The 17876-nt window shown below is 41.5% G+C and overlaps 1 protein-coding gene across 2 annotated transcripts; it reads right to left on the bottom strand.

Annotated features, from left to right (window-relative positions):
• Nucleotides 1–12165: 12165 nt before the first annotated feature.
• Nucleotides 12166–15320, bottom strand: LOC135556379 (CMRF35-like molecule 5). Of its 2 annotated transcripts, none has more exons than XM_064989537.1 (6): nucleotides 15098–15320; nucleotides 14213–14542; nucleotides 13761–14087; nucleotides 13268–13532; nucleotides 12953–13053; nucleotides 12166–12779 (listed from the first exon to the last, which is right to left on the bottom strand). In XM_064989537.1, exons 1-6 carry the CDS (start codon nucleotides 15144–15146, stop codon nucleotides 12724–12726), a joined length of 1128 nt encoding a protein of 375 aa, XP_064845609.1. In that variant the 5' UTR covers nucleotides 15147–15320; the 3' UTR covers nucleotides 12166–12723. The 2 variants fall into 2 exon arrangements, with proteins under 2 accessions (XP_064845609.1, XP_064845608.1); XM_064989536.1 differs by having other exon boundaries at nucleotides 13268–13535; nucleotides 15098–15318.
• Between the last annotated feature and the right edge of the window lie 2556 nt (nucleotides 15321–17876).

The following is a 17876-nucleotide window of genomic DNA, read 5'->3' as shown; positions in this document are numbered from 1 at the left end:
CATCATCTGCAACATTATTGTCTGCACTGTAATGGAAACTGGTAATTTATACGGTCTTTTGAGGTATTATCAACAGTGAAATATTGTGAAATATTCTACTGCAGCATATTGCAATTTATGGTGCATTGTGGCAAAGTTTTGTGGGCGGGGAAATAATTGCTGTATTTCAAATGGTACTGTAATTCCATCCCACAGAATACAGTAATTTACCATTTTTGGAGCGCCAAAAACCTGTTGACCACTAATGGGTGCATGGTATTACTGTTTCAAGCTTATTAATTTAGTTTTAGGCGTGCCTTGTAACATTTGTTGCACCTGTTGGTGTGAATGCTGTACCAATTTAACTGGTATGTGGTAGTAGTCCCTCATCAATAAAAAAATGTATAGTGGACAAATTTTTGTGGCATCAAGTCTGAAACCGTCAATGGTTGTGCATATTACTGACAAATACAAACCCCAGCACCCCTCAATTAATGTTATTAATTAATCCATTAATTAATGTATTCATTCATTAAGATTACTGTTCCATTTACTTAGGTAAATGGTACTGTATAAGTATAATAGAGTGAAATTTTTATTTAACTGTATCATTACACAATACTTGCTTTGATACAGTATTAAGATAACCGTAGTTGTACTGCAATATGAAATAGCATAACTTACCTACCACTAGCTCTACCACTAGCTGCCTGTAAGTTACTGTCTAATTACAGTGTGTGACAGTGTCAGTTTATAATGCAATGTATTGGCATTGTGCATCCTCCATACTCAATCAGATAACAGATTATATTGTAGCAGATTGTTTATGATAGGTCATAGGTCAATGTAATGTCTTAGTATCTATACAAATATTTTACCTTGAGCATTTAACCATCCAACACATTACCACAGACACGAGTATACAGTCTGTCTGTTTACAGTCTGCTGTTTTATTCGATTAAAAAAATATGGAAGATACACACTGCCAGATTGACTTTAAAAACAGCCTGTCCCGCCAAAATGATAAGAGACAGAGCTGAATTTGTTATTTCCAGGAAGTCAACACAACATTGGTGAAAGATATCATAAAAAAAGAAAACAAATGTTATGTAAGGCTAGGACTTTTTTCATGCACCAGTGAGATGATACTGAATCTCAGACATTTCGGAGAGGGAGGCCATGTCAGTTCTCAAGTTCTTTGACCTTGATGATTTTTTTTCTGTATTAACAGAATGTCTAACATCCGTGGGGATTAGTGGAACGTCGTTCCTGCGATAAGACTGAGCTTTTGACATTCACAATAATAGCAATGGTTTATTGCAACACCAGAACCCTGGAAGAACCTATAAACTGTGAATACAAATAAGTACAGTCATAAACTGTGCTAGAAAGAGAAAAATGATTCCCACGTTTTTTTTTTTTAAACCTCAATCACAATATGTCCAATGCACAATTAATTGAAATGTATTTAAGTGTGTTACCCATGTATTTTCTGCTAGTCAAATAAGAAACCTAGGGTTGAGATTTGGAGTACAGACATTTTGTAAAAACAAGGGAAAACTATTTAAAACCGTTTTAAAACTGCAGTTGTTTTGTTATGATTGAACTTATCATTAAAACACTGGCAAAACTTGTATGGGATGTTTTTATGTAATTTAGTCAATGTATTTATTCATAGAGTATGACTGCCACAGCCTTTCTTTAAGTCTTTAACATTATTGTCAAAATAGAAGGAAGAACCCACTAGATTTGATGTTTTCATAAATCACATGCACAGGGTCCCAGATGTAATCGCAGGGTACAGTGAAATTCTCAAGGTCAAAAAAATCAAAGGTCAAAAAGAGCAGTGAATGAGACAATAATAATAATAATAATACAGTGCCTTCGGAAAGTGTTCACACCCCTTGACTTTTTCCACATTTTGTTGTGTTACAGCCTGAATTTAAAATTGATAAAATTGAGATTTTTTTACACACAATACCCTGTAATGCTAAAGTGGAATTATGTTTTCCTGAAATGTTTACATATTAATAAAAAATGTCAAGCTGAAATGTCTTGAGTCAATAAGTATTCGATCCCTTTTTAATGGCAAGCCTACAGTAAATAAGTTCAGGAGTAAAAATATGCTTAACAAGTCACATAATATGTTGCATTGACTCTGTGTACAATGATAGAGTTTAAAAAAATTTTTAAAAGGATTTTTGAATGACTACCTCATCTCTGTACCTCACGCATACAATTATGTGTAAGGACTCTCAGTCAAGCAGTGAATTACAAACACATATTCAACCACAAAGACCAAGGATGTTTTCCAATGCCTGGCAAAGAATGACACCTATTGGTAAATGGGTTAAAAAAAAGCAGGCACTGAATATCCCTTTGAGCATGGGGAAGTTATTATGGTGTATCAATCATTACACCTAGTCACTACAACAAAAACATCATCCTTCCTAACTCAGTTGTCAGAGAGGAAGGAAATTGCTTAGGGATTTCACCATGAGGCAAATGGTGACTTAAAAAACAGTTACAGAGTCATTTATTGATTTATTTTTATTTCACCTTTATTTAACCAGGTAAGCAAGTTGAGAACAAGTTCTCATTTACAATTGCGACCTGGCCAAGATAAAGCAAAGCAGTTCGACACATACAAGAACACAGAGTTACACATGGAGTAAAACAAACATACAGTCAATAATACAGTAGAAAAAGAAGTCTATATACAATGTCAGCAAGTGAGGTGAGATAAGGGAGGTAAAGGCAAAAAAAGGCCATGGTGGCAAAGTAAATACAATATAACAAGTGAAACACTGGAATGATAGTTTGCAGTGGAAGAATGTGCAAGGTAGAGATAGAAATAATGGGGTGCAAAGGAGCAAAATAAATAAATAAATACAGTAGGGGGAGAGGTAGTTGTTTGGGCTAAATTACAGATGGGCTATGTACAGGTGCAGTGATCTGTGAGCAAGCTGGTGCTTAAAGCTAGTGAGGGAGAAAAGTATTTCCAGTTTCAGAGATTTCTGTAGTTCGTTCCAGTCATTGGCAGCAGAGAACTGGAAGGAGAGGCAGCCAAAGGAAGAATTGGTTTTGGGGGTGACCAGAGAGACAACCTGCTGGAGCGCGTGCTACAGGTGGGTGATGCTATGGTGACCAGCGAACTGAGATAAGAGGGGACTTTACCTAGCAGGGTCTTCTAGATGACCTGGAGCCAGTGGGTTTGGCTATGAGTATGAAGCGAGGGCCAGCCAACAAGAGTGTACAGGTCGCAGTGGTGGGTAGTATATGGGGCTTTGGTGACAAAACGGATGGCACTGTGATAGACTGCATCGAATTTACTGAGTAGGGTATTGGAGGCTATTTTGTAAATGACATCTCCGAAGTCGAGGTTCGGTAGGATGGTCAGTTTTACAAGGGTATGTTTGGCAGCATGAGTGAAGGATGCTTTGTTGCAAAATAGGAAGCCAATTCTAGGCTTAACTTTGGATTGGAGATGTTTGATGTGAGTCTGGAAGGAGAGTTTACAGTCTAACCAGACACCTAGGTATTTGTAGTTGTCCACATATTCTATATTAGTCAGAACCGTCCAGAGTAGTGATGCTGGACGGGCGGGCAGGTGCAGTCAGCGATCGGTTGAAGAGCATGCATTTAGTTTTACTTGTATTTAAGGGCAATTGGAGGCCATGTAAGGAGAGTTGTATGGCATTGAAGCTCGTCTGGAGGGTTGTTAACACAGTGTCCAAAGAAGGGCCAGAAGTATAGTATGGTGTCGTCTGCGTAGAGGTGGATTAGAGACTCACCAGCAGCAAGAGCGACATCATTGATGTACACAGAGAAGAGAGTTGGTCCAAGAATTGAACCCTGTACACCCCGATAGAGACTGCCAGAGGCGCGGAAAACAGGCCCTCCGATTTGACACACTGAACTCTATCAGAGAAGTAGTTGGTGAACCAGGCGAGGCAATCATTTGAGAAACCAAGGCTATCGAGTCTGACGATGAGGATGTGGTGACTGACAGAGTCGAAAGCCTTTGCTAGGTCAATGAATACAGCTGCACAGTATCGATGACGGTTAAGATATCTTTGAGGACCTTGAGCGTGGCTGAGGTGCACTCATGACCAGCTCTGAAACCAGATTGCATAGCGGAGAAGGTATGGTGGGATTCGAAATGGTCGGTAATCTGTTTGCTGACTTGGCTTTCGAAGACCTTAGAAAGGCAGGGTAGGATATATATAGGTCTGTAGCAGTTTGGGTCAAGAGTGTCCCCCCCCCCTTGAAGAGAGGGATGACCACAGCTAATTTACAATCTTTGGGAATCTCAAACAACACGAAGGAGAAGTTAAACAGGCTAGTAATAGGGGGTGCAAAAATTTTGGCAGATAATTTTAGAAAGAAAGGGTCCAGATTGTCTAGCCCGGCTGATTTGTAGGGGTCCAGATTTTGCAGCTCTTTCAGAACATCAGCTGACTGGATTTGGGAGAAGGAGAAATGGGGAAGGCTTGGACGAGTTGCTGTGGGGGGTTCAGTGCTGTTGACCGGGGTAGGGGTCAACAGCACTGGATAAGTAATCCTTCTCACCACCCCCCCTTAATGATTTAGATGCACTATTGTAAAGTGGCTGTTCCACTGGATGTCAGAAGGTGAATTCACCAATTTGTAAGTCGCTCTGGATAAGAGCGTCTGCTAAATGACTTAAATGTAAATGTAGCCAGGTGGAATGCATGGCCAGCCGTAGAAAAATGCTTATTGAAATTCTCAATTATAGTGGATTTATCGGTGGTGACAGAGTTTCCTATCCTCAAAGCAGTGGGCAGCTGGGAGGAGGTGTTCTTATTTTCCATGGACTTTACAGTGTCCCAGAATTTTTTTGAGTTTGTGTTGCAGGAATCAAATTTCTGCTTGAAAAAGCTAGCCTTGGCTTTTCTAACTGCCTGTGTATGTTGGTTTCTAGCTTCCCTGAAAAGTTGCATATCATGGGGGCTGTTCGATGCTAATGCAGAACACCATAGGATGTTTTTGTGTTGGTTAAGAGCAGTCAGGTCTGGAGAGAACCAAGGGCTATATCTATTCATGGTTCTAAATTTCTTGAATGGGGCATGCTTATTTAAGATGGTGAGGAAGGCATTTTTTTAAACAACCAGGCATCCTCTACTGACGGGATGAGATCAATATCCTTCCAGGATACCCTGGCCAGGTCGATTAGAAAGGCCCGCTCGCTGAAGTGTTTCAGGGAGCGTTTGACAGTGATGAGTGGAGGTCGTTTGACCGCTGACCCATTACGGATGAAGGCAATTTTATTTTTTATTTTTATTTCACCTTTATTTAACCAGGTAGGCTAGTTGAGAACAAGTTCTCATTTGCAACTGCGACCTGGCCAAGATAAAGCATAGCAGTGTGAACAGACATCACATGGAGTAAACAATTAACAAGTCAATAACACAGTAGAAAAAAAAGAGAGTCTATATACATTGTGTGCAAAAGGCATGAGGAGGTAGGCGAATAATTACAATTTTGCAGAATAACACTGGAGTGATAAATGATCAGATGGTCATGTACAGGTGGAAATATTGGTGTGCAAAAGAGCAGAAAAGTAAATAAATATAAACAGTATGGGGATGAGGTAGGTAAAATTGGGTTGGCTATTTACCGATAGACTATGTACAGCTGCAGCGATCGGTTAGCTGCTCAGATAGCAGATGTTTGAAGTTGGTGAGTGAGATAAAAGTCTCCAACTTCAGCGATTTTTGCCATTCGTTCACAAGCAGCAGAGAACTGGAACGAAAGGCGGCCAAATGAGGTGTTGGCTTTAGGGATGATCAGTGAGATACACCTGCTGGAGCGCGTGCTACGGGTGGGTGTTGCCATCGTGACCATTAAACTGAGATAAGGCGGAGCTTTACCTAGCATGGACTTGTAGATGACCTGGAGCCAGTGGGTCTGGCGACGAATATGTAGCGAGGGCCAGCCGACTAGAGCATACAGGTCGCAGTGGTGGGTGGTATAAGGTGCTTTAGTAACAAAACGGATGGCACTGTGATAAACTGCATCCAGTTTGCTGAGTAGAGTATTGGAAGCTATTTTGTAGATGACATCGTCGAAGTCGAGGATCGGTAGAATAGTCAGTTTTACTAGGGTAAGTTTGGCGGCGTGAGTGAAGGAGGCTTTGTTGCGGAATAGAAAGCCGACTCTAGATTTGATTTTAGATTGGAGATGTTTGATATGAGTCTGGAAGGAGAGTTTACAGTCTAGCCAGACACCTAGGTACTTATAGATGTCCACATATTCTAGGTCGGAACCATCCAGGGTGGTGATGCTAGTCGGGCATGCGGGTGCAGGCAGCAAACGGTTGAAAAGCATGCATTTGGTTTTACTAGCAGTTGGAGGCCACGGAAGGAGTGTTGTATGGCATTGAAGCTCGTTTGGAGGTTAGATAGCACAGTGTCCAAGGACGGGCCGGAAGTATACAGAATGGTGTCGTCTGTGTAGAGGTGGATCAGGGAATCGCCCGCAGCAAGAGCAACATCATTGATATATGAGGCAGTGATTGCTGAGATTTTGGTTGAAAACAGCAGAGGTGTATTTAGAGGGCAAGTTGGTTAGGATGATATCCATGAGGGTGCCCGTGTTTACGGCTTTGGGGTGGTACCTGGTAGGTTCATTTATAATTTGTGTGAGATTGAGGGAATCAAGCTTAGATTGTAGGATGGCTGGGGTGTTAAGCATGTTCCAGTTTAGGTCGCCTAGCAGCACAAGCTCTGAAGATAGATGGGGGGCAATCAGTTCACATATGGTGTCCAGAGCACAGCTGGGGGCAGAGGGTGGTCTATAGCAGGCGGCAACGATGAGAGACTTGTTTTTAAGGAGGTGGATTTTTAAAAGTAGAAGTTCAAATTGTTTGGGTACAGACCCGGATAGTAGGACAGAACTCTGCAGGCTATCTTTGCAGTAGATTGCAACACCACCCCCTTTGGCCATTCTATCTTGTCTGAAAATGTTGGGGAATAGGAGTGGAGCTCGGCACTGCAGGGCCTGGATTCACCTCTACATCACCAGAGGAACAGAGGAGGAGTAGGATAAGGGTACGGCTAAAAGCTATGAGAATTGGTCGTCTAGAACATCCAGAACAGAGAGTAAAAGGAGGTTTCTGTGGGCGATAAAATAGCTTCAAGGCATAATGTACAGACAAAGGTAGGGTAGGATGTGAATACAGTGGAGGTGAACCTAGATATTGAGTGATGATGAGAGAGATATTGTCTCTAGAAACATCATTGAAACCAGGTGATGTGTGGGTGGTGGAACTGAAAGGTTGGATAAGGTATAATGAGCAGGGCTAGAGGCTATTCAGTGAAATAAGCCAATAAACACTAACCAGAACAGCAATGGACAAGGCATATTGACATTAAGGAGAGGCATGCTTAGTCGAGTGATCATAAGGGTCCAGTGAGTAGTGAGGTTGGTTGGGGTCATGGCGATTCAGACAGCTAGCCGAGCCATCAGTAGCAAGCTAGCATAGGATGGAGGTCTGTTTTAAGCCACCTCGTACGTTTCTGTCGGTAGATTAGTGGGGTTCCGAGTGGTAGATGGGATCAATCAAATTGGCAAAATAGATATAGTGACCCAAGAAAAATTGTCCGATAGACCTATTCAGATAGCAGCCGATAAGAGAGCTAACGATTAGCGGGCTGCAGATGGCCGTTCAGGTAATGTCACTACGGAGGGGACAGTTCGATAACTCCCTCGGGCAGATAACGTCGGTTTTCCACTCGTGAAGGCCCGGTGGGGCTCCGCATCGGCAGTAAAACGGGTCCAAATAGGTGATTGTAGCCCAGGAGTGGCTGATGGAACTCTTCAGCTGGCTAGCTCCGGAATAATTGATGTTTGCTCCGGGATCGACGTAAGCCAAAAGTCACACGGATAGCAGCTAGCTAGCTGCAAGATCCAGGTGTAAATGTCCAGAGCTTGCGGTTGAAATCCGGGGAAATGGAGAGTAAAATAGGTCCGGTATGTTCTGGTGTGAGTCGCTTTGTACAAAACTGGCGATAGCTTTTCGAGCTAAAGGACAGCTGATGACCACAAACCGTGGTTAGCTGAATACTAACGTTAGCCAGTAAAATGGCTAGCTTCTGGCTAGCTTCTGGTTAGCTTCTGGCTAGCTTCTGTCTAGTTTCTGGTTAGCTTCTGGTTAGCTGCTGGCTAGCTTCTGGCTAGCTTCTGGTTAGCGTCTGGCTAGCTTCTTGGCTAGCTTCTGGCTAGCTTCTATTGTGGATTTCAGATTTGATTTGATTGCAGGAGAGCGTTTTGAAGTTGACTTTTTGGAAATTAAAATATATAAAAGATATGCGAAGAAAGATGTAAATATATATTTACACGGGACATGACAAGACGAGGACAAAGGACGTCTGACTGCTATCTTGGTTTAGAATGGCTGTGATAGGAGAAAACTGAGGATGGATCAGAAACATTCGAAACTCAGCAAAAAAAGAAACTTCCCTTTTTCAGGACCCTGTCTTTCAAAGATAATTCATAAAAATCCAAGTAACTTCACAGATCTTCATTGTAAAGGGTTTAAACACTGTTTCCCATGCTTGTTCAATGAACCATAAACAATTCATGTGGAAAGGTCATTAAGACACTAACAGCTTAGAGACAGTCGGCAATTAAGGTCACAGTTATGAAAACTTCGGACACTAAAGAGGCCTTTCTACTGACTCTGAAAAACATCAAAAGAAAGATGCCCAGGGTCCCTGCTCATCTGCGTGAATGTGCCTTAGGCATGAAGACTGCAGATGTGGCCGGGGCAATAAATTGCAATGTCCGTACTGTGAGATGCCTAGGATAGCGCTACAGGGAGACAGAATGGACAGCTGATCATCCTCGCAGTGGCAGACCACGTGTAACAACACCTGCACAGGATTGGTACATCCGAACATCTATGGTGGCAAATTTGCCATATTATGTTATAATGCTTTTATTGCATCAAATGGTTGTTTTATTTCAACAGAATAGACTATTCTTAACTATTGTTTGTGTGTTCTACTGAGGATGGGCCTCTGGGAGATAACACTGACAGGAGATTTACGATGTCGTTTGGGTGATAACACCTAAAGAGCATTCCAGAGCATAGGTTAATGTTTTCTGTTTATACCGTACCAGGGAGAGATGGTTCCAGTTTGGAGTCTCAGGGCCAGATACTGGTCTATACAATGAAAACTGTTGACATAGCAGATACTGTCTGCTATGTATTATAGGTATCTTTCATACAGATCTTAACCTTGTGACCCATTCTATATATCTGTTGTTCATCATGTAGGTTGAAAGGGGTGTATCTTGGCTATAAAAGACCTTTGTACTTTTGTCTCGTTGCTCTCAACGGATCATCAGAGACGGTGATGCGTCGACAAGCCATCGCTATTGCAAAGTACTCACTATTAAAGATTTAGTTGAAGTATAACTCTGACTTGTGTGATAAGTTTGTCTCTCCTCATTTGATTGTAAAGAACTTAACCACCACACATCACACCTGTGATACAGGTACAGGATGGCAACAACAACTGCCCGAGTTACACCAGGAACGCATAATCCCTCCATCAGTGCTCAGACTGTCCGCAATAGGCTGAGAGAGGCTGGACTGAGGTCTTTTAGGCCTGTTGTAAGGCAGGTCCTCACCAGACCTCACCGGAAACAACGTCGCCTATGGGCACAAACCCACCGTTGCTGAACCAGACAGGGCTGGCAACGGTGCTCTTCACTGACGAGCCGTGGTTTTGTCTCACCAGGGGTGATGGTCGGATTCGTGTTTATCGTCAAAGGAATGAGTGTTACACCGACGCCTGTACTCTGGATTGGGATCGATTTGGAGGTGGAGGGACCGTCATGGTCTGGGGCGGTGTGTCACAGCATCATCGGACTGGGCTTGTTGTCATTGCAGGCAATCTCAATGCTGTGCGCTACAGGGAAGACGTCCTCCTCCCTCGTGGGGTACCCTTCCTGCAGGCTCATCCTGACATGACCCTCCAGTATGACAATGATACCAGTCATACTGCTCGTTCTGTATGTGATTTCCTGCAAGACAGGAATGTCAGTGTTCTGCCATGGCCAGTGAAGAGCCCGGATCTCAATCCCATTGAGCACGCCTGGGACCTGTTGGATCGGAGAGTGAGGGCTAGGGCCATTCCCCCCAGAAATGTCCGGGAACTTGCAGATGCCTTGGTGGAAGAGTGGGGTAACATCTCACAGCAAGAACTGGCAAATCTGGTGCAGTCCATGAGGAGGAGATGCACTGCAGTACTTAATGCAGCTGGTGGCCACACCAGATACTGACTGTTATTTTTGATTTTAACCCCCCTTTGTTCAGGGACACATTATTCAATTTCTGTAAGTCACATGTCTGTGGAACTTGTTCAGTTAATGTCTCAGTTGTTGAATCTTGTTATGTTCATACAAATATTTACACACGTTAAGTTTGCTGAAAATAAACACGTTGACAGTGAGAGGACATTTATTTTTTTGCTGAGTTTAGTTGCTCCACAGTACTAACCTAATTGATAGAGTGAACAGTGTGTGTGGGGGGAGGTCTACATACTGAAATAGCTGAATCAGCTAATCTGTAGCGGCGTCTGTAGTACATACTTTTGTATATATACTGTTTTTAACAACTGTAACAATGATACATATCCATTGGGGGTGGGGGCAGGGTAAATATCTGTTGGGAGGGGGGGAGCAGGTAGCTGCCTAGTGGTAGCTATTCAGCAGCCTGGTGGTCTGGGGGTAAAAGCTATTGACCAGTCTGACAGCTATAGAGCCTTGCGGTCAGTGGCTGAGTTGCCGTGTCAGTATGCTCTCGATATTGTCATAAGCAAAACAAGCAGCATTTTCCTAAACAACCAGAAATGGTCAGGCCTCAAACCATGTTCTGTTCACTTGGAAATAATAATTTGAGTCGCCAGAGACACAGGTGGACCTGCAAATGGAAAACAAATTGAGCAGTAGCACTATTGATATTTGTTTCTGCTCACATCGGGAAACCTTGAAATCCAATATTCTCAGGCACTCAAAATAGAGTGGTCAAGCAGCTACTAGAACTTGGTATTCTACAACCAACCTACTAGTGTTACCGACAAAACTCGTGGGTCCTTTTTATTATCACATGTTGGACCATAGCAGTTTTTTTTGTTAATTTCACAGGAATTTCACAGGAAGTACTGTATCTAAGTGATGACAATGATAATGCTGTGTGCCGAGTGTCTCTACAGTGACATCATGGATGACAGTGAGAAGATGTGGTGTTGGAACGGGAAACCTGCAGGGAACTGGAGCTCCTGCTTGACTGCAGAGGGAGAGCGGGCGTCTCAGGACCGCATGGATTTGATCATCGATACATGGAGTCGCACCTTCACTGTGACGATGAGACATCTGGAGATGAACGATATGACTGGTACTGGTGCATGGCAGGAGACAAGCAGATCCCGGTGTACATCTCAGTCCTCAATGCATCTAACGCATGTAAGCTGATAGACTGTCACAGATTCACTATCACTCACATTTAAGGCTTTGTAGCCCCCTTCAGAATCCAAATAATGCAGACAAAAGACCATTGTACCTTGTACATCTTTCATTTTCAAGAGACATTTATTGAAACAAGAGAATAATAATAATTATGATAACAATAATAATAATACTTGTTTATATTTCATTTACAAGTGCTCTGCATGTGATGCTTGCTACACAAATCAATGATTCAAATGTCCTTCCCCTCACAGCAATATCTCCTCCAACCATGAATCTGATTACTTTCCCTTTTGTCTTGACTCTGAGAGCAGCAGAGGATGATAACTCAAGGTGGAGGTGAAACTATTGCTTTTTTATTCATTAGTGTAGATATACTGTAACAGATAAGCAAATTTTTTTAAATTTTTTTTAGGTTTGCTAGTTGGGACTGGGAGAGATATCTGGATATTCTGCTGAAAGGTGCTGTTGGCCTGCTATTTTTGGCATGCACCATCCTAGCAGCTCTGGTGATGAGAGACTACCAAAGTAAGTGCTACGTATTTTTATCACTTAAATCGTTGAGTCCAAATATCTTGTGAAAAATGACCATGTATGATTAGATTATACTTATTGACTTATTGAAGTGAAATTTAACACACTATTTATGTCAGACAAAAACAGGAAAGAACTCTAAGGAAAACAGGAAACAGGTAAATCAACATCTCTGCATTTGTATTTATTCTTCATTTAATGTACAAAATTAACGGAACATGACAATGTGTGTGTCATTTTAATCATTTTAATCCCCCTCACCTAGGGATGCAGTCTGTTTTAGGATCCATTCGATCATCTTAGTCTCCAGTATGTCAGGTTTTTGAAAGACATCTTCAAATGTTTATAGCTCTTTCAGTTCTGTTATAAAGATACAAACCTAACCTAAAGATGAATGCTATTGTACAATAATGTGTAGTCACATTGCTTTTTCCTGAACTTTTAATTCAGTTATTGATTTGTTTTGTAACGTTAGCTAATTACACATGATATCTATTTGTGTGTATGTGTGCTCTTATGATGACAATTCATTTGAATGGTTTGCAGCCACAACGGAATAATCTACTGAAATTGTTTAATGTTTCATGCATTTTTTCTCTGTTCTCTATCTACAATACATTTACTGTACATGTGATTATTTTGGTTGATATTAAAGAAAACTTACAGTAATTTTTATGATCAAAATGTATTTTTAGGCTCTTTTAATTGATATCATTGATCTTGATTTATCACCAGCTCAGTCATCTCTCCTTCCACAAGTCTGATATCTGACAGGAGATAAGAGAGAGACAAGTCAAGGGATGGGGTAGCTTTATAACAGTGATCAAATGGTCAGGTTAAAAAAGGAAACAGTATGTTCCCAAGAAAACACACTAAAAATTTATTTATTTATTTTGGAGCCAAAAGAGAAATGATAAAGTTGAAGGAGAAGAGCACTTACTATTCCTGGAAGATCTATAGATGTTGACTGCAGCCATAACAACAATAACCAACAACACCATGGCCAACACAATGAGAATAGTAGCATGCCAGGGCAGGTTTCTAAAATTGAAAATAACATAAAATCATGATCAAATAATGGTAACAAAAAGAAAAGTTGTAATTTGAGGAAGCAGCACAAGTTAGAAGCCGTAACTTGACTCACATGTAAATCAATTTTCATACAGAGGGTGACATCTTGTGGCAAAGCATAGAAGTGATGCAGCAAAAATAGTGAACTTTGAATAGAATTCTTTGAGTATCAATCAAAACATACCTGATTTTCTTGTTAGAAGATGTAAATTCGGTAGAAGGACAGCATGTAGGTTGTGCTGTTGTTAGTGAAGAAGTCAGTGTGGAAGAATGGATTGTGATGTATGGAACTGAGACAGATGGATATGGAGTTGCAGAGCCATATGAGGATGTTGTCAGAGCAGAGTCTACTGTGGCGGAAGGGTTTGTCTTTGAGGCAGAGGTAGCTGTGGAGTCTGTGAATGTCCAGAATGCGGAGTGTAACATGGGCAGCGTTGGAGTAGTCACTGCTTCTGTGGAAGGAAACATGGGTAGGAAGTCAGAAATGAAACAAAAAAGAACCTTATTTTGCTTCTGAAATAATACTGCAAATATCAACTTCAGTGTTGGTGTTTTCAGTATAACAATGTTCTCATTGATGAAGAAACAAAGCTTCAACAGAATACTACAGCACAAGCATAAGGTGGTGCAAACAAACTACAGTGTAACAGTGCTTCACTCTACCAGCATCAACTGACCTGCAGTGTTCCTGTGTGCTGTGGATCTCTGAGTGACATTGATATGAACTGCAGCCTGTAGGTCTCCAACAGAGCACCAATACCAGCCTGCATCTTTCTTCTCTAGTTCTTTCATTGTCACATTGAACACTCCCCTCTTGCCATCAATGATCACAACAGATGCATTCTGGCTAGTATCTGTCTGTGTCTGACAGGAATGCCGGTCCCCACTCCTGCACCACTTCTTCTCTTTGCCTCTGAGTGTGTCACTGTAGAGACACTGTACACTGACACTGCCCCCCTCCTCAACAGATACCAGCTCATCAACCACTGACAGATCAGGAGAGCCTGATGGAAAAGATATACAATATTATTACTGATGTAATATGCTACCTTTCCGCAGACTTTTGACAGAAATTATGCAATACAAAAAGTAGTGTAAGGTCAAAAATGTACATTCAAGTGGAGCTTACCTTGGGTGACTGTGAGGTCCACGGAAACTTTGACATCCGGCTTGCCTATCGCACCCACTTTCAGGGCACACCAGTACCTGTTGGTGTCAGTCTCCTTTAGGTTCTTCATGGTCACAGTGAAGACCAGCTCCTCTGGGATGTCTGTGATTGACATGCCTCCTCTGCTGCGCCTTGGGTCGGTGCTTGCCATCACTGTACATAAGGCCCAGGTTCTGCCCTTACACCAGTATTTGACATGGTCTCTGAACATGCGGTGGTAGTGGCAGGGGATCGTGATGGCTCCGCCACTCTTTGCACTGCTTTTTGTCACCGTCCACAGGCTGTTGCAACCTGTGTTGAATGAATAGATAGTAGACTGCTCAGTGCCATCCATTTCAAATATATTTGTGAAAGCTGTATTAGAATAAGCTGGATAATGGTTTGTTCCGTCTATTGAAAAGCTAAAATATCAAATATTTGTTTGTATCTCTAAAAACATGATTTATGAGTATTATAATACCATTTTTACTCAAAAGAAAAGGGGGGATATCGGGTGGACAGTGAGGTATTAAGACACCACAGGCCAATAAAACATTGCACAACAATTTCCTTTTTCTTCACAGTATGCTAATACTGCTTCCTCTAATACAAGAGAACAGTATTGAATGAAGCACATATTTCTAAAACATTGATTATTTTTCACTATGTGTCAGCATATATTTTGTTGTTTCGGGATTGCAATATTTAGAAATTACCAAGGCAATTCTTTAAGGGCTTTTAGTGCAATTACCACACCCAAGACTTAAAAACACTTTAGAATCTGATTAACTATCAAAAGTTAGAGACCCCCAAGACATCCATCAACATCCAAGTATAATACATATTCATTGTAAATGAGAGGCTCACCTGGTGGTCCATGGACAAAGACAAGGATGAGAAGGTAAAGGGGAACCATGTGTACTTATTTGTTCTAATTGTGTCAATATCAATGTTAGTCTTCTCTCTCCTTCGTCAGATAGACGTGTACAGCATGTCAAAGTAATATGTAAATGTGTGAGCTGGTGCAATCCGCATCAGTGTGTCTGCTCACAGTGTCTCCTAGTAAATCAATCTTAACATATCAGTGGGTATGATTGCACTTGCAAGAACATTGACTCTCACTTCCTAATCAGTGCGTCAGACACACAATGAAACTTCCTATGAGTAACAGGTCTGTGCGTTATAGTAACCCATTACTGTGCAACGCTGTACTGGAATGTCTACATGTGTTCATAAGTGTTGCAACTTACAGTTGCCACAGTTTGTTTGGTCAGAGTGAGGTTAGAAGATTATCAAGTTAGTCAATGGACAACCACCAATGGAAGTCTGTCTAAATCACATCACAATGAAAAATAATTTTATTTTAGTGTATTGGGAACTGAATTAGATGATTTCACTTAATGATGATCCAATTCATACCACTCTAATATAACTAATGTTGTGTTATTGCAATTGATTATAATTCATAATAAGTTGTTTATTCACCTACTACTCACATTCATCATCATATCTGTACTTCTACAGATGGAGGTTCATTACAACTTTACTCTAATGTTGATTTTCTAAGTTTCATTCCTGGTTGAACCTTTTCCAATAGTTAGAGCGGACTAGGGTTTTGGTTACACTGTGACTGAGGAGAGGGGTTTTCAGATGAGCCGCTCTGAAGAAACTCTTGTCACACTGACAGAATTGACACATATTCTTCCTTGTGTGGCTCTGCTGGTGGCGTTTAAAATCTCCCCTTTGACATTTTCTGTGCTGGAGGTGTCTCCCTGTTGCAACTTGTATGAAAGCAGATTGATTTTGATAGACTTTATGTGCGACTGCTCTTCTCTTTTATTCACCTTGAAATCCCCATTATAGATGGCGATGAAGATGGGATGCTAAGGTTTTCGCCAGTGCTCGGTGCTCGGCAACGCTTCAGAATTAGCTTTCTGGAGGTGAGTCAAACGTGTTCTCCTCTTTTGTGGAGCATTCCGTGCATGGTTTCTCTCACTGAGAGGTTTCTTCCCTTGGTACAGTGCCTTCAAAGAGTATTCACATCCCTTGACTTATTCCACATTTTGTTGCGTTATACAGCCTGAATTCAAAATTGATTCTTTTTTTTCCTCACGCATCTACGCACAATACCCCATAATGACAAAGTGAAAACATGTTTTTTGAAAATGTAATAGTGTGAATAACCATCTACATACATATTCACACCCCTGAGTCAATACTTTTGAGAAGCACCTTTGGCAGCAATTACAGCTGTGAGTCTTTCTGGGTAAGAAGGACTAAGAGCTTCCACTCCTGGATTGTGCAACATTTGCCCATTATTGTTTTCAAAAATGTTCAAGCTCTGTCAAATTGGTCGTTGATCATTTCTAGACAACCATTTTCAGGTCTTGCCATAGATGTTCAAGTAGATTAAGTCAAAACTGTAACTCGGGGCCTCCCACAGCATTTAATAAACTTGTAATTAATTTGTAAAAAAAAGTGAGAAAAAAAAATCCAATTTAACATTATTGAGTATTGTGTGTAGGCCAGTGACCAACAATCTAAATTTTTATCAATTTTAAGTTCAGGCTGTAATACAACAAAATGTGGAAAAGGTCAAGGGGTGTGAATATTTTCTGAAGGCACTGTACACTACATGACCAAAAATAAAAATATGTGGACACCTGCTCATTAAACATCTCATTCTAAAATCAAGGGCATTAATATGGAGTTGGTCCCCCCTTTGCTGCTATAACAGCCTCCACTCTTCTGGGAACACTTTCCACTAGATGTTGGAACATTGCTGCTTCCATTCAGCCACAAGAGCATTAGTGAGGTTGGGCACTGATGTTGGGTGATTAGGCCTGGCCGACGTAACATAAAGCTCCCGACAGTTATTCTGCTGACATTGCTTCCAGAGGCAGTTTGGAACTCGGTAGTGAGTGTTGCAACCGAGAACAGATACATTTTTACATGCTACGCGCTTCAGCACTCTGCGGTCCCGTTCTGTGAGCTTGTGTGGACTAACACCTCGAGGCTGAGCCATTGTTGCTCCTAGACATTTCCACTTCACAATAACAGCCCTTAAAGTTGACCGGGGCAGCTCTAGCTGGGCAGAAATTTGGCACATCACTGAGCTCTTCAATAAGGCCATTCTGCTGCCAATATTTGACTGTGGAGATTGCATGGCTGTGTGCTCGATTTTATACACTTGTCAGCAACAAGTGTGGCTGAAATAGCCAAATCCACTAATTTGAAGGGGTGTCCACATACACTATATATACAAAAGTATGTAGATTTTGGTATAAAGAGCCTCGTTGTATCATCAAGTAATAATATTAGTCTTTAATATTGGTCTTCTTGTAGTCAACTTGGTTAAAAATGTATACCAGTATCAGACACCAATGGACTTTCTGTACCGTGGCAGTCTGAACAAAGTCAGGAATTCTGTAAGTACAAGGTCAGCAGAGTGGAAAACCAAATCAGCTGTGTGTGGTTTGTGCGGCGGAGCTGCAAAACTAAATCTTTAAAACTCAAGTGACATCTGCCTTGGCGGTGTTGGCCTGGTGGAAAAATAACCAATCAGTTTACTGACCACACAATTGCTAGAGCTCTCCGGGACCAGCCATTAGCAACCACCGGCTGATCTCCTTTGTGACACTGCTAT

This window comes from Oncorhynchus masou, chromosome 15 (genome assembly GCF_036934945.1).
Source record: "Oncorhynchus masou masou isolate Uvic2021 chromosome 15, UVic_Omas_1.1, whole genome shotgun sequence".
In the NCBI taxonomy this organism is placed as follows: Eukaryota; Metazoa; Chordata; class Actinopteri; order Salmoniformes; family Salmonidae; genus Oncorhynchus; species Oncorhynchus masou.
This window is presented reverse-complemented; position numbering and strand designations above follow the sequence as displayed.

Coding starts and splice junctions, on each gene's coding strand:
- LOC135556379 (XM_064989536.1), bottom strand. CDS start 15,146: ATGGTTCCCCTTTACCTTCTCATCCTTGTCTTTGTCCATGGACCACCA. Junction 13,536..13,760: donor AGCACACAGGAACACTGCAG/GTCAGTTGATGC, acceptor TTCCTTCCACAG/AAGCAGTGACTACTCCAACG. Junction 13,054..13,267: donor TCTTCTAACAAGAAAATCAG/GTATGTTTTGAT, acceptor TTTCAATTTTAG/AAACCTGCCCTGGCATGCTA.